This window comes from Podarcis bocagei (assembly GCF_964188305.1).
Source record: "Podarcis bocagei genome assembly, chromosome: 9".
Classification (NCBI taxonomy): Eukaryota; Metazoa; Chordata; class Lepidosauria; order Squamata; family Lacertidae; genus Podarcis; species Podarcis bocagei.
The window spans coordinates 75654179-75680151 of record NC_138134.1 but is presented as its reverse complement, the minus strand read 5'-3'; the positions used below and the strand labels follow the sequence as shown (position 1 = coordinate 75680151).

The window sequence follows — 25973 nt, the reverse complement described above, 5'->3', positions numbered from 1 at the left end:
TCCCAAAGACAGACGACACACGACAGCATAGCAAGGTCAAGTGCACACCCCTATATATAGGGAGAGGTGGGCGGGGGTTCCAAATGCACGCGCCAAAAGAGGAAGCTCTGGGTCACGTGCATGGGAATAAATCGGTCCCTTGAGGACTTCCGGGTTGACGCGATCTGGAAATGGCGGATTCCCTCCGAGCTGCGGAGGGAATCGGCTCTACCGAGGACGGGTCTTTGCCGCGCCGGCGACGCGGGGACCCTTAAAAACCGCAGGCGCGAATGCCTGCGGACTGAAGACTCGGCGGGTGCCTTAAGCGCCCCCCCTGATCCACGAAGAGCCTTTTTAAAGGCTGCGGAGAGGATACGGGGGTGGCGTGGCACTGAGAGTCGATCGCTACCTCGGTGGAGCGAAGCCGCGAGCCATGACCAGAGAGCGCTGACTTCCTTCCTTGAAAATTTGGACTGAAAGAATCACCCGTGAGTAAGACGGATTGGGACTTTAAAAATTTACCCTGAATTGGAGACGACCGGGGGGTGTGCTAAAAGGAAGTCCGCACCCCCCCCCTTGCAGACGATCTACGCAACGACATAAGAGCTAAGCTGGAGAGCCTACCCTTGGTGGGGTGAGTTAAAAAGGACATTAACTTTCAAGATTTGGCTAAAGGAAATTTTGGGCTGGAGAGTGGAGTTTTGGAAACCTTCTTTTTGTTTTGAACAACCCCCCCTCCCGGGCTCGGGAAAGTCCTGCCTTTGTGCCTGTGTAAGAGCTGCGGAGTTTGACAGCTGTCAAAGCTGTCAAAAGGGCGGTTTAAAGTCGAAAAATCGCTATCTAAGATCCCTCTGGACTAAGACGAGTTATAAGTGAGCCAAAATTGTTGGAAACAAAGTAATAATAATTTGTTAAAGGACTGTTGGAGAAAAGACTAATAAGTAACCAGATTCCCTCTAGGGGGAATTCTGTGTAACTACAATGGATACAATGGCTGTGGAAGGAAAGTTACTAGTGGAAATCGAAAGGATGTTTCAACTGGTGGGAACCTTACAAGAGCAGAGCTTGGCCATGAATAAACAACTTGTGACTATGACCTTGGGAACAGGCAACTCTGCTCTCTGTATTGAGGACCTGAATGAGAAAGAATCCACAGCTGAATGGGAAACAATATCTACAGAGGTGGAAGAGACTAAACAACAAGAAAAAGAAGAAGTAACCTTGGGAAGTAACAACCAAAAGCTGACATCTGTGGAACACAAGCAAGGAGATGCTGGGAACTTATCTACCACAAGTCTGCGAAAGACACAGAAGAAGAAGGAGGAGGTCCCGGGACAATATGGAATACAGGAACTTAAAATAAAGAAATATGACTGGGGCCTCAGTTTGGACTTTGATTCTGAAGATACAGGCTTTGTGGAAACTTTTCAGCAGTTACTTTCAAATCTCCTTGTGGGAAGAGAATACACTTTGATGGTGAAAGAACTCTTTCCAGACTCGACGACTGACATAAAGGACTACCAACAAGACAGGCGGAGAGGGACTGAAATAGACTTGAAAGCCTCGGACGTGAGGAACCCAGGCTGAGAATCGCGAATTTGGATTTCTATTGGGAAGGGACAAAAACCGGGGATGGGAGGGAGGGAAGAGGAGATTCTTAAAAACTCTTAAGACTTTTAGGTTTGGTTAATATGACTCTTAATTAAGACAAAATGAAAATCGATGGAAGAGAACTTAAGTCCAACTTAGGAAAATCAATTTTTATTATAAAAGAGGTAATAAGATGAATAAGATGGTTAAGAGGAGAAACACCAACTTGCTGATATAATCTTGGGAACTGGGATGCACGAGGGGGGGTGGGGGGAAGTCAGGGAACAAGGTTATGAAATGGGGATTTGCTGAATTTATACATGTTTTTGTTTTGTGTTTGTGTGTTTTGTTTTTATAAAAGCAGAAAACCAAATAAATTTTTTTTAAAAAAATAAATAAATCGGTCCCTTGAACTGTTTGGACTGCGTCCCATTGGCCAGATTGCACCCAGCTTCGAGGGACCTATCAGTCGGGTGTTGTGGCTGACCAATCGTATCCGCCCACAACACAGGGTGTCGGTTTTTCCAGGTCTCTCCGCAATACGTGCCCTTTTTAAAAAAAAGATATTTATTAAAGTTTTTAAAGTATAACAGTAAAAATGAAAAATAAAAAGAAACATACAAAATAAAAACAGTTAAAAAACACATTGATTTTCCATAACATATCTTCCTTACACTTATTTCCCCGGACCTCCTCGTACCTCCCTTTTTTGTATTCCACTTCAGTTTGTTAATTCAGCAAATCCTTACCATTAAGCTTTTACCCTTTTGTAAACCTTTTTTCCTATCTCTTAAAGCATTACAGCTGGAAACCCCTTAGTTTCTATCCAACATCCTTCTAGCATTCATTAATTTTACAATATTTCTGTAAATAGTCTTTAAATTTCTTCCAGTCTTCTTTCACCAACTCTTCTCCCTGGTCTCGAATTCTGCCAGTCATTTCTGCCAATTCCATCACAATTCCCTCTTTAAGGGAGGACCTGATTTCTCGCACAAGAGGTTGTGATGGCCCCCAGCCTGGAGGGATTTAAAAGAGGATTGGAATAATTCATGGAAGAGAGGGGGGGGTATCACCTAATCCAATTCCTGCAGTGCAGGAACGTTTCACCCAACATGGGATTCGAACCCAGAACCCCGAGATTATAAGCCTCATGCTCTGCTGACTGAGCGACCAGGCTCCTTACTTATCCTAATGCCATCAGTGCTGATCACCTTTCAAGGGAACAACAAGCTGTTTTATCGACTCTCTGCTACTTCTTCTTTTTTAAATTTGAAAACAGAGGTTTAGATCTTGATGATATCGCTTACAATTCCACAATGCAGAGAGCTGGAGCGAGACTAAATCAAAGGATGGGGTGCGGGGTGGCGAATATAAAGGCATTTAATTAAAGGGATGAAAGGTCTTTTGCTTGCATATATAATAATAATACGTCACAAAGCCCAGAGCTGAATGTTCCGCAGGTCTCTTTGCCGCATAATGGCAAGATTTGCAAAGATTTCCATATGTAATATTTAGAAGACAAAAGACGTACCATGTTCTCTAGTCTGTTTTATTCTGCATCGATCATTGTTTAAGAAACGGCCTTGGAACATCACCAAGGTCTTTGAACATTCCAGTTTCACAGTCTTTTGTCATACAACTGTCAGTCAAAAGGAGACAAGCATCACGTCTGGATCTGAAGTACCATGATAAGTATTTTTCCTCCCTCCCTCCCTTTTCTGTTTTACAAAGTCCCAATCTTTAAGGAATGTTGAATGTGCAGAAGGAAGAGATTTACTCTCCAGCTGCGAACAGGTAGGTGCTGTCCATGCTTTGCTCTTCGCCAGACTCCCACCAGACTTTTTCTTTTTAAACAAAGTAGTTTTTCTAACACACATTTGTAGGCAGCCTTACCAAAATATCGACAGCAAGAGGCGTATTTTATTTTACGTTGATTTCAGCTGGAGAATTAAGCACACACCTATTAGGGAAGCATAGGAAACAAACGGCATTAAGCCAAAATAAAGTCCTCCTTCATTCAGGGAATAGTTAAACTATGGAACTCCCTGCCACAGTAGGCAGCAATGGCCACCAATCTAGATGGCTTTGCAAGAGCGTTAGAAAAATTCATGAATAAGAAGAGGACTATCAATAACCAGAAGCTTTTCTTTGGGAATTATAGGGACAGAACTACCTGAAATGTATAGAAACTGATTCATGTATGCTACTACAGCGGCAAAAATGTTACTTGCCCCAAAATGGAAAGAAGCAGAAGTCCCTGTAAAGGAAGAATGGATACAAAAACTTATGGAATATGCAGAAATAGCAAAACTCACTGGAAGAATAAGAAATCAAGATAACAATTTTTTTAAAAAATAAAAGAATGGAAATGGTTTATTGAATACTTACAGATAAATTATAGAAACATTGGCAGGATTATTGTCACAACCTGCAATTCTATAAGAGAATATATTTTAAAAAGGGACGCGGGTGGCGCCGTGGGTTAAACCACTTGCCGATCAGAAGGTCGGCGGTTCGAATCCCCGCGACGGGGTGAGCTCCCGTTGCTCGGTCCCTGCTCCTGCCAACCTATCAGTTCAAAAGCACATCAAAGTGCAAGTAGATAAATAGGTACCATTCTGGCGGGAAGGTAAATGGCGTTTCCGTGCGCTGCTCTGGTTTGCCAGAAGCGGCTTAGTCATACTGGCCACATGACCCGGAAGCTGTACGCTGGCTTCCTCGGCCAGTAGAGCGAGATGAGCGTCGCAACCCCAGAGTTGTCCACAACTGGACATAATGGTCAGGGGTCCCTTTACCTTTACGCTCCTATGATGTAAGTCATGGGCCCCACCTGCTTGCCTGCTCCCTAAAATATCACTGGTTTGCTTATTTCTATATACAGTGGTACCTTAGTTCTCAAACTTAATCCGTTCTAGTAGTCTGTTCCAAAACCAAAGCATTCAAAAACCAAGGTTGGCAGGAGCAGGGACCGAGCAACGGGAGCTCACCCTGTTGCGGGGATTCGAACCGCCAACCTTCTGATCGGCAAGCCCTAGGCTCTGTGGTTTAACCCATAGCGCCACCCACATCCTCATAGGAGCCTACACAACACAAAACACTGTTGCTGCACGTAGGTTTTATTTTATTTGTTTTTTATCTTATATTTTGGAAATGTGCATCCAGGTGTTTTTTTTCTTTAATTTTTTTTGGGGGCCCCAAGAGAGTGGGGCCCTAAGCTATAGCTTGTTTAGCTTATATGTAAATCTGGCACTGCCATGTTCTACCCAACACAGCCATTCCTCAGGAAACTGGACTTGAGGTTCCCCACTCCACCCCTGACTAAAAGATTTGGCACCCTTTCTCCTTTCTTCGCAAAGAAGCCAGCCATTGCTTGTTTTTTGTAGGGAATTGCTCAGAATAGGGACTTCCAATCGATGGAGGTTGCTCAGAGCATTGGCTTGATTGATCGGGACGACGATCGACCGACAGATGCTGACGCTGACCCAACGGCTTATTGGAAGAGTCGCTTGACCTTGCAACCTGGACTGTGCATTAACTGTCACAGGGGATATGCAGAAAGGAAAAAGGTCGCGGAACAATTTATTAAGGGTTGTTAATAAATCCTGTAAGCAGTCTTGCGTGGGTTGCTATTTGGCAACAACTCTTAAAGGTTCCAGAAGCAAAAAAAATCACAATATTGATTCCATTCCTCTCCTACCCAGCTCCAAAACAGTGGTGGCATGTTTTGTTGGAACCAATTCCTGAATCTTTTTTAAAAAAATTGAGTCAAAAGAGGGTGGTTGCTTGTTACATGTCAAAATTTATACCCTTAAGACCACTGGATTTTGAGATCAAAGTCGTGCAGGTTAGTAAAATCACTTAAATAACACAGGTGGGGTGTAGAGAAAAGGAATTGTTATGTACTGAAGTTCTCATCCTGGGCCAGCAGGGGGATACTGTAGATAGTTATGCAAATGAAGGATCGAAAGTGACGTTCAGTGATTGGATAGTTTTAGAAAGTTGTTACAGTAACGAGGTACTGGAGCTCTATATAAGCAGGCTGACTGAGCTCCTCAGTTCAGTTCTGTTCCAGCTTACAAATAAAGAGCTGCTTTGGAAGAATCGCTGTGTCGTCTGATGTGTTTGCCCACAACTTAACAGGAATTAGGAATGGAAACTGAACAAAAGCAGTGTACAGTCAAACCTTGGTTCCCAAATGCCTCCGTTATCATATGTTTTGGTTCCTGAATGCCGAAAACCCGGAAGTAAGTATTCTGGTTTTTGGACGTTTTTCAGAAGCCAAACGTCCAACCATCTTGCAATCAATTGGAAGCCATGCCTCGATTTTCAAATGGGCTTCCGGAACGAATTACGTTTGACAACTGAGGTTTGACTATATAATTTTGGGAGAAATTGTAAACAGAGAGACTTTATCTTTCTTACTTGAGGCCTGGTAAGTAGCAAGGAAACATTCAACTAAACACAGAAGAAAACTTGCTCAGAACTACTCAGCCAATCAAGGCAACAAGGCATATGCTACCTCAGTAGAGATCATGCCGCTCTTGCTGCTAAGCAACACTTCCCGCCCCCCGCCCCCGGTTGGCTGACTTAGTGTTGTTGTTGTTTACTCGTGTCCGACTCTTCGTGACCCCATGGACCAGGGCACGCCAGGCACTCCTATCTTCCACTGCCTCTCGCAGTTTGGTCAGACTCATGTTTGTAGCTTCGAGAACACTGTCCAACCATCTCGTCCTCTGTCGTCCCCTTCTCCTTGTGCCCTCCATCTTTCCCAACATCAGGGACTTTTCTAGGGAGTCTTCTCTTCTCATGAGGTGGCCAAAGTATTGGAGCCTCAGCTTCAGGATCTGTCCTTCCAGTGAGCACTCAGGGCTGATTTCCTTCAGAATGGATCGGTTTGATCTTCCTGCAGTCCATGGGACTCTCAAGAGTCTCCTCCAGCACCAGAATACAAAAGCATCAATTCTTCGGCGATCAGCCTTCTTTATGGTCCAGCTCTCACTTCCATACATCACTACTGGGAAAACCATGGCTTTAACTATATGGACCTTTGTCGGCAGGGTGATGTCTCTGCTTTTTAATATGCTTTTTAGGTTTGCCATCGCCTTTCTCCCAAGGAGCAGGCGTCTTTTAATTTCCTGACTGCTGTCACCATCTGCAGTGATCATGGAGCCCAAGAAAGTAAAATCTCTCACTGCCTCCATTTCTTCCCCTTCTATTTGCCAGGAGGTGATAGGCCCAGTGGCCATGATCTTCATGGCTGATTTAGTAATAACAGAATTAACCCTCAAGTAACAAACTGAATGATCCTTGCTGTTGCACACCCAGCAACGCATGCACCCTGTCCTCTGTTTAGGTAGCATCATGCGCTGCGGAGCAGGGAAAGAAGCACTGAAAACAAAAAGTTTGCTTAAACTTTCCAAGTTCATTTCTTTGTTAAATTGACATGGTAAACACAAAGTAAAGCTTGCGCATGCTTGCAATATGTTATGTAATGGGCACAAAAGCATCGCAGATACGTGACTCCAGCCCATTCTTTCCGCTGCGGTCTGTGTGCTCTTTGAGTTACTGCGCAAGCAAGATCAAGTGTCTAGGCCAACTCTATTGTTGCTCGCAAGACAATGCCTTGCCTGATTGCAATAGGGTTAGTTTCTTGTCCTCCAATCTCCCTCCTCCAAAACCAGCCCTGAGAGCCAGTTGCAAAAGTGCAATGCTCTGGAAAGAGCAGATTGAGGTTTGCAGCCAATGCCAGAATTTTTGAAGGACGTGGCAGGTCCCACGAAGCAATCAAACGAGTGCAAATTTGGAAAGGCCTGCTATTTCCCACCTGCGAATGTGCTGGCATTTATTTGATGTGCCAAGGCGTTCATCTGATAGGCGTGATTTCACAAAGAAGTAAGCAGAGACAAAGGCGGAGGGCAAGTCCTTGCCTGGGATATAACGTTACAGGTTTTGGATGAGGAACAAGAACAACATAGAAGGGGGGGAAATGATGCTGTTCCTGTGCGCATTTTGCAGTGTGCTCTAAAGCAGAGCTTCTTAGCTCTCTGGTGTGGTGAGGCAGCAGTTATTCCCACCCCCAATGTTCCACAGAAAGGCACCATATCAGATCACTGAAGTGTCCCACTCAACCTGGACTGTGGTGGAATCACGATGAATGGTCAGCTGATGGTTTGTGAACTGGTACCGTTCCGTGGACCATCACTTTGAGTTGCTGTTGGCATCCGTCAGCCTCGAGAGACAATGGGCTGCATCTCTGGTCTGCCCCATAGAGGACCTTAAGGTCAATGAATAACCATAGTTTAGAAGTCCTGGGCCCCAAGGAAGTCAGACTATCCTCCACCAGGGCCAGGGCCTTCTCAGTGATGGCTCCAACATGGTAGAATGCTCTGTCCCATGAGACCAGGGCCCTGCAGAATTTAACTTCCTTCTGCAGGGCCTGTAAGACAGAGCTATTCCGCCTGGCTTTCAATGTGAACTAAGCCTGATCTTTTATTCCCCTTCTTTCCCTCCCTCTCCCCTTTTTATGAAGATTACCCGCTCTGAGATCCCACAGCTATAATAATAATAATAATAATAATAATAATAATAATAATAATAATAATAATAATAATTTATTTGTACCCCGCCCATCTGGCTAGGTTTCCCCAGCCACTCTGGGCGGCTTCCACCGAAACCAAAAATACACTAAAATCACACGTTAAAAACTTCCCTGAACAGAGCTGCCTTAAGATGTCTTCTGCTAATTCTCCCCTAGTCTCCTCGCTGGCCCAAATAGGACTCATTTAGCCAGCTAGCAGCACTGAAGTGACCTCCCTGGGGCGCAAACCTGGGCAGTGTGGATGAGGTCCTGGGCTGCCCAGAAGACAATACCCTCCTCTCAGCCTCACTGATGGAGTCCAAAGGAAAACAGAGGAATGCGTTTGACACCAGGAGTTGCTGGAAGGAGACGTATAAGGTGCCATCCAACCGCCTTAGGGACTCCAGATTCGTGTAGGGTTTACTCCTCAGCATTTTCTTCTCCTGAAGATGTCCTGCAAGGCAGTGAAAGTTTAGGGTGAGAGTTTTCCTTCACCTAGATGGGCTACCTCCTCAGATTGATAGTGCCCCTCACTTCCTTCTACAATCACGTGCAGAACCCGCCTTCTTGACCAATGGATCCATTCTTGGTCTTGTCTGCTCCATCTGCCAGAGCCTGTCTTTACATGCAGAGGAAGTCCCTAACTCACTGAGAGTTTGAGACCCATCAGCTACCCTCACCTGGTTTAGATGGCCAGTCGAAGCCGTTCCCTAGTTGTGGCTGCTGTCTCATTTTGGCAGCTTCCAGGAGCCACAGGTGAGACCTGAGTGCAGGATGGACATCAAAGTTAGACCTACTACCCCAGAAGGAGCATGGCGTGTCCCCCACCAGAGCTGCTACCCCTCCCTTAACACCCCACCCCACTCCACCCCTTTGAGTTGTTGTTGTTGTTTAGTCGTTCAGTCGTGTCCGACTCTTCATGACCCCATGGACCAGAGCACGCCAGGCACTCCTGTCTTCCACTGCCTCCCGCAGTTTGGTCAAACTCATGCTGGTAGCTTCGAGAACACTGTCCAACCATCTTGTCCTCTGTCGTCCCCTTCTCCTTGTGCCCTCCATCTTTCCCAACATCAGGGTCTTTTCCAGGGAGTCTTCTCTTCTCATGAGGTGGCCAAAGCCTTGGAGCCTCAGCTTCAGGATCTGTCCTTCCAGGGAAATCAGGGCTGATTTCCTTCAGAATGGAGAGGTGTGATCTTCTTGCAGTCCATGGGACTCTCAAGAGTCCCCCTTTGAGTAGCACTGCTCTAAAGCTCCCACAACACATGCTTTTTTTAAAAAATAGATATTTTTAATTAAATTTTCAACAACCCCCCCAACAAAACAAGCAATAACATACCCGACTACAACAGCAAACAAAAAAAGTATACACAAAAACAATATCAAATCCATAAAATGGGATTCTCTGAACCCCATGTCTTCCCTCCACCCCCATCCCTGGTGCCTTAAATTTTCTTTTCAACTGCATATCATTTCTGCTCCAAATTATTTTTTCAACTCAAGTTCCAACAAGTGCTGGAAATGTAAAGAAAAGGAAGGTACCTTTTTCATATGCGGTGGAACTGTAAAATAATTAGAAATTACTGGGATATGATTTACAGTGGTGCCCTGCAAGACAAATGCCTCGCAAGACGGAAAACCCGCTAGACGAAAGGGTTTTCCGTTTTTGAGCTGCTTCGCAAGACGATTTTCCCTATGGGCTTGCTTTGCAAGACGAAAACGTCTTGCGAGTGTTCCGATTTCCCCCCCTTTCCCCCCCTTTTTCTAAGCCGCTAAGCCGCTAATAGCCTTTTAGCCGCTAAGCCGCTAAGCCTTTAATAGCCGCTAAACTGCTAATAGCGCTAATCCGCTAAGCCGCTAATAGGGTTGCTTCGCGAGACGAAAAAACCGCTAGACGAAGAGACTTGCGGAACGGATTAATTTCGTCTTGCGAGGCACCACTGTAAAATGTTCAAGATAACCTTTGTTAAAAGACGTGAAGCGTTTTAATTAGGTATTGTAGGTCAAGATTTACCAAAAGACAAGAACAGTCTATTTGACTTCACCCATGGAGGTTCACTCCATTGTCTCTCAAGCCAGAAGGATACTAACAACTTACTATATTTTTCGCTCCACAATACGCACCTGACCATAAGATGCACCTAGTTTTTAGAGGAGGAAAACAAGAAAAAAATAAATATTCTGAACGAAACAGTGGATGTATGATTTTTGCGGTTCATACTGTGGCCACAGACATGTGATTTGATGGTGAGGATGCGGGTGGTGCTGTGAGTTAAACCATAGAGCCTAGGGCTTGCCGATCAGAAGGTCAGCGGTTCGAATCCCCGTGATGGGGTGAGCTCCCGTTGCTCGGTCCCTGCTCCTGCCAACCTAGCAGTTCAAAAGCACGTCAAAGTGCAAGTAGATAAATAGGTACCGCTCCAGCGGGAAGGTAAACGGCGTTTCCGTGCGCTGCTCTGGTTTGCCAGAAGCGGCTTAGTCATGCTGGCCACATGACCCGGAAGCTGTACGCCGGCTCCCTCGGCCAGTAAAGTGAGATGAGCGCCGCAACCCCAGAGTCGGCCACGACTGGACATAATGGTCAGGGGTCCCTTTACCTTTACCGTAGCCCAATGCAAAAATCCTGAAAATCCATGTGGGTCCGTGCTTTGTAACCATGTTTTTGCGCCATTGTAGCCCCACGAAACAGTGGATGTTTGTGTTTTTGTGTGCAGGCTGTAGCCATGGACATGCAATGTGATCTGATAGTGAATTTGGGGTAACCCAATGCAAAAATCCTGAGGATCCATGTGGATCTGTGCTTTGTAACCTGAGAACTATGAGACCTACTTTCACAGCCTGTTCATTTCAACCACTGGTTTTGCTGTGGGTGCCGGCCTGAGCCCCACAACCTTCCCCCCCCTTTTTTTTACTGCCGCCTTGCTGTTAGAAAAGCATCTTACTGAACACACAAAGTTACAGCAGGCAGCCTTTTCCTGAAAAGGGGATAAAGGAGAGTGGGGAACTGGCCTCGGGAAGTGCGTATCTATCAGGCACCGGAGCCGGCCTAGTAGGAAAGTTGGCAACCTTAGGCCTACATTATTTCCCGCTCTGTCTGCAGATTTAGGCACAATCCCTCAGCAGGTATTTCTCCAAACTCAGACCTGTGACTGCACACCCATTTGTCAAGAGGCCTGCTCTACGTTTTGTGGACTTGGGAGAGGGGAAAACCAGTCTCTGCAATGGCTGGCTTCTTGCAAAAACTTCTGCATTAATTCTCAACCTCCTCCTCCTTCTCTTTGAAACAAAGGCATGCAAATAACTAAAATAAAAAAAGTCCTTCCAGTAGCACCTTACAGACCAACTAAGTTTGTTCTTGGTATGAGCTTTCGTGTGCATGCACACTTCTTCAGATACACTGAAACAGAAGTTGCCAGATCCTTCTATATAGTGAGAAGGTGGGGAGGGGTATTACTCAGAAGGGTGGTGGGAATGGGAGATTGGCAGATAGCTGAGAAAAAGCCTTTTCCTGTAAGACCTATTACAGTCGTTAAGAGTCGTCAACAGGCTCATCTCAGCTATCTGCCAATCTCCCATTCCCACCACCCTTCTGAGTAATACCCCTCCCCACCTTCTCACTATATAGAAGGGTCTGGCAACTTCTGTTTCAGTGTATCTGAAGAAGTGTGCATGCACACGAAAGCTCATACCAAGAACTAACTTAGTTGGTCTTTAAGGTGCTACTGGAAGGAATTTTTTTATTTTGACTATGGCAGACCAACACGGCTACCTATCTGTAAATGCAAATAACTGTTTGCAAAAGACTTGGAGCTGCAGTCCTGGGTGCATGAATTTAACCCTTGCTCTGCAAGGCCGTGAGAGCCACCCGAAAACCCACACACCCCTTTCCTCTTGCAACACAGACCCCATCCTAGGATCATAGCTGTTTTATTGTGTGTCTCTGCATATATACCGTGTGTGTATTATTCTCCCCTTCACACGTCGTCGGCCGCAAGGTGAAATTGTGCGTGCATCTATATACATGTTTCCCCAAATGCAAACTAAAAAAGAAAGAAAAGAAAAAAAGAAAAAATGTGTTTACAGTGTTATGTTTCTTTGATTCTCTTTCTTTTTCTTTTCTTGTAAAATTCAATAAAATATTAAAATTAAGAACAGTCACTAGTGATGTACTAGATAATCTGTACTAAATAAACAGAAGAGTCAATATTTATTTGGAAACAAAAAAGAGAAATTGTGCGTGCATCATTTTCCCAGAATAAAGTGTGGGGCTTTGAAGGTGCCCGCACAAAAACCTATTTCTATTGCATCATTTCCTGTCCCCCAAGGCTTTCAAGGGGGGAGAAAATCCGGCCTGCTCTTGCCATTTCCACACTCTGCAAAGCAGTGCACTTTGGGCAAAATGAAGCCTGATTCAGAGAGGACCGTGTGCGAGAGCTACCTCTTGCCTGTAGTGGAAGGTAAGCATTTCTTTATTTTTAGGCCTGCAAGCAGCAAAAAGCCACTGCTGAAACAGGTGTGGTAAAGAGATGCATGCATAAAAGACTGTTGTGTGTTGAGAGCTCAGAGAGTTGTTGCAGCAGGCGAGCGAACAAAATGGCGGCCTGGATAGATGGAGACTCAACTGGGAGAAACAGGCCCTTTGGGAAAAGTCTTCTCATTCCTCTTGATAAGCGGTTCTTAAACTTTTTTTTTGGTTTGTCCCCACCAACCTTGGTTCTGTAAATTCATCCCCAACCCTAAGGAGGACAATAACACAATAGAATTCAGAACATCAAAGGTCAATTGCACATTCTGTTTAAAACCCAGCCCAAACTTCTTCCTCTTTTAATTTAATTTTAAAATTTTGAAATTTACAAACAATCGTCAAACAACCAAAACAGAAAGATAATTCCATAAATTTCCATGGACATCTTCTGTATTAATCTATTCTATTAAATCTCCACTGCAACCATAGTCCAACGTTCAACTACGTTCCAGTCCTCCTATTAATTTTAATTGTTTACAATGATTTTTAAAGTAAATTATATATATTTCTCCATTCCTGATTAAAATTTTGGTCTTCCTGGTTTCTAATTCTTACGGTCATTTTTGCCATTTCAGGAAAATCCATCAGTTTAATTTGCCATTCTTCTCTGGTAGGGACTATATCTTCTTTCCATCTCTTGGGCTAGTAACATCTGAGCAGCATGCTTTGTGTTTTGGTGGTTTGACAATTGTTTGTAAATAATAATAATAATAATAATAATAATAATAATAATAATAATAAACCACCCAGCCAAAACTATTTAGTTTAATTAATTCAACAACAACAACAACAACAAAATTATTATTTATACCCTGCCCATCTGGCTGGGTTTCCCCAGCCATTCTGGGCGACTCACGGCATATCTAAAAACATAATAAAAACACCAAACATTAAAAACTTCCCGATACACGGCTGCCTTCAGATGTCTTCTAGAAGTTATGTAGTTCTTTATCTCCTTGACATCTACCGAAAATGGATGGACTTGATCCAGAGATGTCAGATAACTGCATTTCAAATATTTTTTACTAAGGGAAATGTAAGGATGAAGGCAAGGCATAGTATAAAAGACTCATATATAACATGCACAAACCCTTAGTTTTTTACCTGTAATTAATTACAGTGGTACCTTGGTTCTCAAACTTAATCCGTTCCGGAAGTCCGTTCCAAAACCAAAGCGTTCCAAAACCAAGCCATGCTTTCCCATAGAAAGTCATGCAAAACAGATTAATCCGTTCCAGACTTTTAAAAACAACCCCTTTTTACCCATCGTTGTCTTTTTAATTGTATATATTGCTTTTATATGTTGCTATGGCCGTTGGCTAATGCGAATAAAGTTTATCTATCTCCCCTAAAACAGCAATTTAACATGAATTTTACTATGTAACGAAACCACTGATCCATACAATGAAAGCAATAATCAATGTAAAAAGGTAAAGGTAAAGGTAAAGGGACCCCTGACAGTTAAGTCCAGTCGCAAATGACTCTGGGGTTGCAGTGCTCATCTCGCTTTACTGGCCGACTCTGGGAGCCAGTGTTTGTCTGCTGACAGTTTTTCCGGGTCATGTCGCCAGCATGACTAAACCGCTTCTGGCGAACCAGAGCAGCGCACGGAAACGCCGTTTACCTTCCCGCCGGAGTGGTACCTATTTATCTACTTGCACTTTGACATGCTTTCAAACTGCTAGGTTGGCAGGAGCTGGAACCGAGCAATGGGAGCTCACCCCGTCGCGGGGATTAGAACCGCCGACCTTCTGATCGGCAAGCCCAAGAGGCTCAGTAGTTTACACCACAGCACCACCCATGTCCCAATAAAAAAGACAGTACTGTATTGTAGATTATAAAAATTAAAATTATTTTTTTTCTTAGCTGCACTGATGATAGTCATTGTTTGCATTGGGGGCTTTTATCCATTTCTGCAGTCACAGAATCAAGCAACCAATCAGTAGCTGAACTGGGTTCCACACAGTCACAAAAACAAATTAACCGAAAAAGCCTCAAAAACAAAAATGCAAAATAAATAGCAAAAGCGCCAAACTTAATCCGTTCCAGAACGCTGTTTGACTTCCAAAATGTTTGAAAACCAAGGCGCAGTTTCTGATTGGTGCAGGCGCCCCAGAAACAATAGCCGACAGCCGCAACAGACGTTCGGCTTCCGAAAAACGTTTGAAAACCGGAACACTTACTTCAGGGTTTTCGCTGTTTGGGAACCAAGGTGTTTGAGTACCCAGGCATTTGAGAACCAAGGTACCAACTGTATAAGCAAATCAATAACTATTACCAATAATTTGCTATCTTGTGGAGTGTGATGACTTAGATCCGAAAATACAAACAAACATGGACAAAGGGAATAGTTCTGGAAGCGACGAGAGCAGTAAAATTTAAGTATCCAGTGAGGAACGTGTTTCGCTCTGCTAAATTTCCACTCGTGTCTGTTGTAGCCTCCAGCAGAAAGCCTGTAATTTTCTATACCACAAATATGTTCCCGTTTATTTATTTTGTGTCCCCCTTACATCATGCTTTATAGTGCAAGAGCGCCCCTCCGGACGGCGATATTGTGGTAACATTGGGGAAGCATTGCAGAACAACCAGTAAAGCAGAATGTCGTGCCGACGGTCCAGTATGAATCCGCAACAATTTTGTTCTTGTTCCGTGTTTGCTGCTACTGAAAAAAATGCCCAAAGGGGCATCATTTGCTATTGAAACTGAGAGTCCCTGCTTTGCGTTATGAGTTTGGGGAGGGGTAGGCTGTACATGGAGGCCCTTCTAATTCCCGAAATAGTCAGGCTAGTTTCATGGTGAGATATTGGCTCTAAGTATGGGTCGTTAAGGTAACAAAGGAAGTGAGTCTGTGCCAGATGTCAGGCATGTGGGTCCCCCCTCCCTCAACTCGCTGGTAGTTAGAAAAACAGCCCGGAGTTGGCAGTTTTAAGTTAAGTGCGCTAGAAGCTAGAGGAACAGGCAGGCTGGAACCTGAGAGGGGGATACATGCTTGATTTCTGCTCGATTGGGGGTGTTAATGCTGTGAACCCTTCCATTGTAGGCTCAGGTTGTAGATATGTGCGTATACAATACAGTCGTGCAAAAACCAGGGGTTTCTGCTCCACATTTAACACACAAGGCATTGCACATATCCAGCGTAGTGGGCAGTTTATGATTTTGCTATTTCATATTATTTGATGCATTGATTGCCGTTTTGTTACATCTTGGTTTTGTATTAATGGGACGTTCTCTTCTGCGGGGGCTTACCTACCAAAAAATGATGTATAAATAAAATGTGGACTGTCCTGCCTTGGAGCTTTCTAAGCAGAGGTTGGATAGCCATCTGTCATGGATGATCTAGCTGAGATTCCTGCATTGCCGGGGGTTGGACTAGATGACCCTCAGGGTCCCTTCAAATTCTACGATTCTGTGATTTTATAATGCAACAATTAAAGAGCAAATCCTGACCATGCAAAACCACTCAGAGCTGGGCCAGTGAGGGAGTGTGGCCTTCCATCATGTAGAATGGATTGGTGAGTTGCATTCAGCCGGTTCCTCACTGGTTGTTGTTTAGTCGTTTAGTCGTGCCCGACTCTTTGTGACTCCATGGACCAGAGCATGCCAGGCACTCCTGTCTTCCACTGCCTCCTGCAGTTTGGTCAAACTCATGCTGGCAGCTTTGAGAACACTGTCCAGCCATCTCGTCCTCTGTCGTCCCCTTCTCCTTGTGCCCTCCATCTTTCCCAACATCAGGGTCTTTTCCAGGGAGCCTTCTCTTCTCATGAGGTGGCCAAAGTCTTGGAGCCTCAGCTTCAGGATCTGTCCTTCAAGTGAGCACTCAGGGTTGATTTCCTTAAGAATGGAGAGGTTTGATCTTCTTGCAGTCCATGGGACTCTCAAGAGTCTCCTCCAGCACCATAATTCAAAAGCATCAATTCTTTGGCGATCAGCCTTCTTTATGGTCCAGCTCTCACTTCCATACATCACTACTGGGAAAACCATGGCTTTAACTGTACGAACATTTGTTGGCAAGGTGATGTCTCTGCTTTTTAAGATGTTGTCTAGGTTTGCCACCGCCTTTCTCCCAAGGAGCAGGCGTCTTTTAATTTCGTGACTGCTGTCACCATCTGCAGTGATCATGGAGCCCAAGAAAGTAAAATCTCTCACTGCCTCCATTTCTTCCCCTTCTATTTGCCAGGAGGTAATGTGACCAGTGGCCATGATCTTGGTTTTTTTGATGTTGAGCTTCAGACCATATTTTGCGCTCTCCTCTTTCACCCTCATTAAAAGGTTCTTTAATTCCTCCTCACTTTCTGCCATCAATGTTGTGTCATCTGCATATCTGAGGTTGTTGATATTTCTTCCAGCAATCTTAATTCAGTTTTGGGATTCATCCAGCCCAGCCTTTCGCGTGATGAATTCTGCATATAAGTTAAATAAATTAGTGCTTTGCAAACCAGCTGAACGTCCCAAACAAACCATCCCTGTACGGTGGGTTAGGAGCATAATGCCACACTTCAGATCCTGTCCCGCGTACAATCCCGGAGGATACAGTCCAGTCCAGCCCGTGGCATCCTCGCTTGCCCCTTTGCTCACCATCTCTGGTGCACTAAAGTGTTTTAACACCGCAGACTCTGGAGTGTCAAAATGCAATTCTTGTGTAACGTTCCGTTCTGTCCGGGGAGCAAATGTTCCATCACTTCCCTCCCTCCCCAACTCCTTTCTATAGCGTAGGAGACATCGGGAGAAAAACGAAGTTAGCGAGGATTCTCCGCCACCCGAGCTGGAATGATGGAAAGCGCGAAAGTAAACAAATTTGGAACAAAACCGTTCCAAAGTGCCACCGATGATTGAGAGCGAGTGTTCCTTAAAAACAGAGCGCTGAAGTGGGCAGGCTGTCGTGGCAAAATGCCACATCAAATTGGTCTGTTGGTTTAAAGCGCTGGAAAGTTTATTATCGTTCAGCATCCAAGGGCTCAGCTTTTCTAAGGCGAAAAAAGCAGAGAGTTTATGTTTCGCAAGTGGGGAATCTCAAGTGGGGAGGAGCGAAGCAGGGGTCCCCCCAACAGGTGACTCCCACAACCGGCATTTAAAGAGTAAAGGTAAAGGTAAAGGGAACCCTGACCATTAGGTCCAGTCGTGGCCGACTGTGGGGTTGCGGAGCTCATCTTGTTTTATTGGCCGAGGGAGCCGGCGTACAGCTTCTGGGTCATGTGACCAGCATGATGACTAAGCCGCTTCTGGCAAACCAGAGCAGTGCACGGAAAACCATTTACCTTTCCGCCGGAGTGGTACCTATTTATCTACTTGCACTTTTTGTGCTTTCGAACTGCTAGGTTGGCAGGAGCAGGGACCAAGCAACGGGAGCTCACCCTGTCACGGGGATTCAAACCATAACCTTCTGATCAGCAAGTCTTAGGCTCAGTGGTTTAACCCATAGTGCCACCCGCGTCCCTTATTCAAAGAGTACAGGCCCTCCAAACATCCCTATGTTACAGGGACCATCCCAGATTTACAGAAGTCATCCCGGTTTCTGATAAGATGTGCGGTAGCTCAGTGGCTTAGAGCATGGTGCCGATAATGCCAAGGTCGCAGGTTCGATCCCCGTATGGTACAGCTGCATATTCCTGCACTGCAGGGGGGTCAGGCTAGATGATCCACAAGATCCCTTCCAACTGTGTTCCTCCCAAGAGTGATTTATGTGTTGTGGATAGATAGATAATTTATTACAGTCAGAGACTGTCTCCTTGATCCTTGCCCATCCTGGCTTATAAAAGCTAGCCGGGAAGGGCTGGGCGATGGGCTCTGCGGGGTGGTGAATGCTTCCCTCTGTGAGGGAACATTCCCAGATCCGCTGAAAGAGGCGGTCATTAAACCGCTTCTTAAAAAACCATCTTTAGACCCGGCCAGTATGGCCAACTATCGCCCAGTCTCAAATCTTCCATTCTTGGGCAAGGTGATTGAGCGCGTGGTTGCTGAACAACTCCAGGCACGCCTGGAGGATGCGGACCATTTGGATCCCTTCCAATCAGGGTTCAGGCCTCATCATGGGACTGAAACTGCCTTGGTCGCACTGGTTGATGATCTCCGGCGAGCTAGGGACAAAGGTGAGAGTTGTTTCCTAGTTCTGCTGGACCTCTCAGCGGCCTTTGATACAATCGACCATAACATCCTTCTGGACCGTCTAGAGGGGTTGGGAGCTGGGGGCACTGTTATACAGTGGTTTCGCTCCTTTCTCCTGGGCCGTGTTCAGAAAGTGGTGGTGGGGGATGAGTGTTCAGACCCTTGGGCCCTCACTTGTGGGGTGCCTCAGGGTTCCGTCCTCTCCCCCATGCTTTTTAACATCTATATGAAGCCGCTGGGAGAGATCATCAGGGGGTTTGGACTGGGTGTCCATCAATATGCAGATGATACCCAGCTCTACCTTTCTTTCAAATCAGAACCAGTGAAGGCGGTGAAGGTCCTGTGTGAGTGTCTGGAGGCGGTTGGAGGATGGATGGCGGCTAATGGATTGAAGTTGAATCCTGACAAGACAGAAGTACTGTTTTTGGGGGACAGGAGGCGGGCAGGTGTGGAGGACTCCCTGGTCCTGAATGGGGTAACTGTGCCCCTGAAGGACCAGGTGCGTAGCCTGGGAGTCATTTTGGACTCACAGCTGTCCATGGAGGCACAGGTCAATTCTGTATCCAGGGCAGCTGTCTACCAACTCCACCTGGTACGCAGGCTGAGACCCTACCTGCCCGCTGACTGTCTGGCCAGAGTGGTGCATGCTCTAGTTATCTCCCGCTTGGACTACTGCAATGCGCTCTACGTGGGGCTACCTTTGAAGGTGACTCGGAAACTACAGCTAATCCAGAATGCGGCAGCTAGACTGGTGACTGGGGGCGGCCGCCGAGACCACATAACACCGGTCTTGAAAGACCTACATTGGCTCCCAGTACGTTTCCGAGCACAATTCAAAGTGTTGGTGTTGACCTTTAAAGCCCTAAACGGCTTCGGCCCAGTATACCTGAAGGAGCGTCTCCACCCCCATCGTTCTGCCCGGACACTGAGGTCCAGCGCCGAGGGCCTTCTGGCGGTTCCCTCATTGCGAGAAGCGAAGCTACAGGGAACCAGGCAGAGGGCCTTTTCGGTGGTGGCGCCCGCCCTGTGGAATGCCCTCCCATCGGATGTCAAGGTGATGGACAACTACCTGACATTCAGAAAACATCTTAAGGCGGCCCTATTCAGGGAAGCTTTTAATGTATGATATTTTAGTGTTTTTGGTTTCTGTGGAGGCCGCCCAGAGTGGCTGGGGAGGCCCAGCCAGATGGGCGGGGTACAAATAATAAATTATTATTATTATATTATTATTATAAAACACACTTGGGGGTAAAATCCCAGAAAGAAAACAAACAGTTAAAACAATGTACAACAATAAATTTAAAATTTATAAATGCGATAAGCATATAGACACTTAAAACTTTAAGATTAAGCTACCGCAGAGAGTTGACCCAGAGTCACCCACGGAACCGAGTTTGGGGATTTTCTTCACGAACTAGTTTGAGTCGGGGGACGGTCTGCGCCTACAGATCTGTACACAGATTCTGGCGACCATCCGGGTCGTCTTATGATCTTTGCCTAACAGGAAAAGGTTGAATTTTGGGGGGTGCTCGTGTAATCTCACTGTATACAAGTTGTACAAGTGACAATAAAGTATTTCCATTTCCATTTTATTTCCATTTTATTTCCATTTCAATTTTCCGGGAGGTCAGCGAGCCTCACCTGCAGGGGATCAATGGTCTCGCTACGTGCCTTTTCATAAAAAGGGACATCTAAAGAACAAGTGCTCTGGGCTTCCTATCTCCCCCAATGAACAGGCACAAAATCTCTGAGCATATGGGACTTTTTTAAAGGCTCCTTCCAGGACCGGCGAGGGCAAAGCCCTCAATAGGAGTACTCATAGGAGATGCTATACTCCTCAATAGGAGTATAGCATCTAGATCAAGGGAAGTAATAGTGCCACTGTATTCTGCTCTGGTCAGACCTCACCTGGAGTACTGTGTCCAGTTCTGGGCACCACAATTCAAGAAGGACACTGACAAACTGGAACGTGTCCAGAGGAGGGCAACCAAAATGGTCAAAGGCCTGGAAACGATGCCTTATGAGGAACGGCTAAGGGAGCTGGGCATGTTTAGCCTGGAGAAGAGGAGGTTAAGGGGTGATATGATAGCCATGTTCAAATATATAAAAGGATGTCACATAGAGGAGGGAGAAAGGTTGTTTTCTGCTGCTCCAGAGAAGCGGACACGGAGCAATGGATCCAAACTACAAGAAAGAAGATTCCACCTAAACATTAGGAAGAACTTCCTGACAGTAAGAGCTGTTTGACAGTGGAATTTGCTGCCAAGGAGTGTGGTGGAGTCTCCTTTTTTGGAGGTCTTTAAGCAGAGGCTTGACAACCATATGTCAGGAGTGCTCTGATGGTGTTTCCTGCTTGGCAGGGGGTTGGACTCGATGGCCCTTGTGGTCTCTTCCAACTCTATGATTCTATGATTCTATGAAAGCCGAGCTTCTAGCCCTTCTAGCATTTTTGGATACGAGAAAGAAGAGATATGCTGCCGGTGCGGCTATCTCTCTCTCGATTTCTCCAATTTTATAGTCGGGGCACCTTGAGCAGTCCTGTTGTCTCTCGGTGTCTATGATTCTTTACCTGACTGTAGCTTTTGCCTGGCCCAATCCCAGACTTAGAAGGGCTTGGGGGGCAAAACCCAGTTTCTGGAGGGTGTTCAGCCAGCCTGACTGATTATGTGTTGTGAGTTGACGATTTGCATAGTTGGCCATATTGATGACTCCCCCCCACCCCCTTAGCAGGCCAGTGCTAAAAGCTCTCCAGTAAAATGGTTTCTGTACGCCACCACAGCAGCAAGAGTACTCTACGCACAAAAATGGAAAACATCAGAAATCCCAACAAAGGAGGAATGAGGACTCGAGAGGAATGAGGCACACAGAAATGGCGGAACTCATGGTTTAAATAAGAAATCAGAAAGATGAAATTTCTTTGGAAGAATGGAGACTCTTTTCAGTCTAGATAAGCCCACAATACAGCCAAATAAAAGTTCAAACAGGTTTTGACTTACGAGCAATGGAAAGAAAATAGAAAAACATTGTAATAGAGGTTTTAGGTCAGGGGCCAGCAAACTTTTTCAGCAGGGGGCCGGTCCACTGTCCCTCAGACCTTTTGGAGGGGCCAAACTATATTTTTTTTGGGGGGGGGGAATGAACAAATTCCTATGCCCCACAAATAACCCAGAGATGCATTTTAAATAAAAGCACACATTCTGCTCATGTAAAAACACCAGGCAGACCCAACAAATAACCCAGAGATGCATTTTAAAAAAGAAGGACACATTCTACTCATGTAAAAACACCCTGATTCCTGGACCGTCTGCAGGCCGGATTTAGAAGGTGATTGGGTCGGATCCGGCCCCCGGGCCTTGTTTTGCCTACCCATGGTTTAGGTGGATAGGTAAGGTTAAGAAGTTGGACTGGCAGCAGGCAGGAGAGAGAACGAGACCCTCATGGATGTAAGGATGAGAAGTCACCAAGATAAATAGATTTTGATGTACATTGTATGTTACGCGATCTGAATGTAAGTCAATGTGAAAAAATAAACATATTTTCAAAGAAAAGAACAAGCTCTCCAGTAGTACAGGGGCTTTTCTGTGCACTTAGACATGAGATTTGTAAGGGTAGCTTGACAGGAATGCCGAGTGTCAAACTGCTACCTTTTGGAAGATTTGCACCTGCAATTTAACTACTAGTGGCTTTTCCCTTAATGTACTTTAAAAATACTTTTGATTAAAAGCCTAGCTAGAGAGAGAAGCAAGTGTAAGGCCTGCCAAACCTTTGATCAACCCTGTTAATTTATCAAGCCCAGAAAATGTGGCTTTGCCATTTAAGCATTGCTAGCAACGCACAGCAGATTGTACTGCGTAAGAAGAAAACCGATAGCTGGACTCCCTCCAGCTTTTGTGACTCAAGGAGCTAATGGAATTATTTTCTTGGGTTGTCGATAAGATGCGACTGTGATTGATGGCGCATGCTGCCGCCTCATTTATAGAGCGCCCCGTATTATCCCTGAGGGTTATGCACACTGGATTAGGCAGCTTTAATTCCCGATGGATTAATCATAGATAAATGTTCCCTTTTGGGTTTTATGCATGCAGTAACAAGCTCAGACTAGAAGTACATGCAGAGCATAAGTTTTCAGTAAATGATAATGGGGGATGTAATCCACTGGGAGCAGTCAAATGCAACATTCCTTGTTTTCCTAGAGTGGACATGCAAGGGGATGTTTGGTCCAGCCAATCGAAACTTCCTGTTTCCTCCTGGGCTGGAGCATCCTTCCTTGCATGTGACTAGAAGTGGGCGTGACCTTACCTGTCCAGGTAACAAAAACGACGAGTCACGCAGCTCTCTCTCTCTTTTTCACTTCCTTCTTCGTTGGGCCAGCTTTTTAGCTAGGGACTGCTATGTTAGCTTTCAGCTAGCATAAGCATTTGGATTTTACCCCCATATGGGGTAGATCCACATGTACATATTTGTAACTCAGTCTGCCTTCAGGGATCCAACTGTGAACTGATGTGAGTAAACTTCTTTTATTGACTTTAGGTAAGATTGTTTGCAGTGATAGTTTTAGCTATAGTATGAGAGGGGAAAGTATACTACAGTGGTGTGTGTGTATGAGTGTATGTATGTGTTTTCTTTAAAGAGAGGGGGAGAGAAAAAGAGAGAAGGAAGAGGAGAGAAGGGAAGAAGAGGAGGGGGTGGGGGAGGTAACTATAGCAGTGGCAGTGGTGTGGGGAAAAGTTTTGTTTTAAAAGAGGGGGTTTAGGTAAGATTGTTGTGTCTTTATTCTTTTAAGAGGGATTAAAGGGAATTTACCAGGAACCATACAATTCAATCTGAGACAGACTGAATTGTATAATAGTGAGAGGCTTACACAAGCCTGCAACCAGCTATCTGCTGTGCATGTAAAGGGGAATGTAAACTCTGCTAAGTAAAGGAACTTGCTAGTGCAAGTTAGGAAGGATATTAATAAACAATATACCTTCTCCTGCCACCCTGAACATTCCCACAGATAATTTGCCCCCCCCCCGCTTTATTAGACTAAAGTGTAGAGCATAGGGAGACTTCAGTTGCACAATGAGGATTGAATATTTGGCCGATGAATGGGCAAGTTGGAGCTGGGAAATTTGCACAAGGGTGCGCCATTTGCCACATCCTCGTGCTAATTTGGGGAGAATGCTAGTTTCCTTTTCCTGGATAGGAATGGGGCAATCTAAATGCAGGTGACTAGATTTGCAGCCTATTGAGAGAATATGGGTCCCTGTGAGAATATGTGCATGGATCAAGCATAGTTCATAGGAATGGCGAAATGCACATTCTGGAAACTGCACAATCTGCCCTACTCTGAGTCAGGCCATTGGTCCACCTTGGCCAGCAGTATCTGCTCTGACTGGCAGCAGCTCTCCAGAGTGTCAGGAAGAGAGGAGTGTTCTTTTTTTGGAGTGAAGGCTGATTTTCAGACAGCATGCCCTTGTTCTGTTAGAGCAAGGATTTCTGCTTGAGCAACGGAATGTTTGCCCCCTCTCCTCCCACCCCCATGTGCCCTGTGCCCCAAATCTGCTATGGAGGATTGGGGGATCCCCATAACAGATTTAGGAAGGAGGTGCACAGGGGGAGGAGAGGGGAAAAACAGTTATGTCCCATAAGCAGAAATCCGTATGCTGATGGAATGTGCATGTATTTGTAAGCAGACCTTGCAGCTTGGGTGAATTAGTCTGGAATAATCACTCATAGTTTCTGAAGTTCAAAGGCTTTATTCATGCAGGAACCATTTACGGTATGTGTTGAGATGAGAGAGAGAAAATAGCACATACATTGTCTGGAGAGAATAACAAACAAAATGGCATTTGGTGATCCTGTTTCAGCCTAATTGAATATAGTGGTATCTCGGGTTACATACGGTTCAGGTTACATACGCTTCAGGTTACAGACTCTGCTAACCCAGAAATAGTACCTCGGGTCAATAACTTTGCTTTAGGATGAGAACAGAAATCGTGCTCTGGCGGCGCAGTGGCAGCAGGAGGCCCCATTAGCTAAAGTGGTGCTTCAGGTTAAGAACAGTTTCAGGTTAAGAATGAACCCCCGGAACGAATTAAGTATTTAACCCAAGGTACCACTGTACAGTCTCCTTCAGAGAATCACTCTGCAAATTACACAGTGCTTCCCAAACCTCTTTGGTATATTGCAGTTCTCTGATGTGTATGATCTGTGAGTCTTCCACTGAAAGACAGATAATGGCCTTTGCTTGCTTATCTTGGTTATCCCATTGTTCAAAATTAGCAGCTGGGCATGGGTCAGCAATAACTCTGCCACAAATCTTCATTACCAAAGAGATTCTATATTTTGAACTTCCGCAGTTGAAAATTTTGCTCGTTCAACTTGCGGATTATTTTATTTGCATACATTCTAGCTAATTTTTTTTGCCGTTCTCTTCAGATAAGATATCTGCTATTTCTTTCATCTCCACTCATCCTGCAAACAGTTCCTGCATAAATAAAGCCTTTGAACTCCAGAAACTGTAAGTCACTATTCCAATCTAATTCACCTAAACAGCACGTTCTGCTAACACCAGTGTGCTAACTCCAAGTGTTTTATATAGAAGCACAGTTGGTATTTCCACCTATCCTATAACCATCTTGGGAGGAGTGGTGCTTATTATTGATTAAAGTTGGAGTCTTGACAAATTACTTTCCCCAATGAATTGGAAACCATCAGTCAGTCACTTGCCCTTGAGAAAGCTTCATCTTTTAGTCATTAGTTATTATAAGACCACTTCCGAATGATGTTTTATTAAGCATTCATTCTGATTTGTTCAAGACATTGGACCAAGCAAACGTTGCCCCACACTTTCCAGTACATTTCCCTGTGACTTTGCTTTGTGCAAAGATTCCAGTGTTGGAGGGGAGAGAGGAGTGAGGTTGTTGCAGTAGAGCACTTCCATTTAAACAGCTGGCATGGAACAGGAATCCCAACAAACAGAAGAGGCATTTAGCTAATTTGGTATTTGTGCTAGTTTGCCACCAACTTTATATAGAACTTGAAAGCCTCGTTATCACTCCATTCCCTGTCCAGAGCAAGGAGGGTTCCTCAGTTACTTTGGCGCTCTTGCAGGTGACGTCATTGCTCTGTATTTTTTTAAAAAAGCCATGGACCCTTGTTCATCCTCCTTTATAGCATGGCTTGTACAGTTAACAAGACATCTGTACTGTATCACGA

At 45.1% G+C, this 25973-nt stretch overlaps 1 protein-coding gene across 3 annotated transcripts in view; it reads left to right on the top strand.

Moving 5' to 3' along the window:
- Positions 1-12476: 12476 nt before the first annotated feature.
- SLC4A11 (solute carrier family 4 member 11) overlaps positions 12477-25973 on the top strand; it is a 253541-nt gene continuing 240044 nt past the window's right edge. The window contains exon 1 of one of the 3 annotated variants that reach the window (XM_081207015.1): positions 12477-12600. In XM_081207015.1, the coding sequence (XP_081063141.1) occupies positions 12543-12600 (58 nt within the window). In that variant the 5' untranslated portion in view covers positions 12477-12542. Of the gene's footprint in view, positions 12601-25193; positions 25276-25973 lie in introns of those variants that run through there. The other 2 variants (XM_081207014.1, XM_081207019.1) reach the window with 2 other exon arrangements.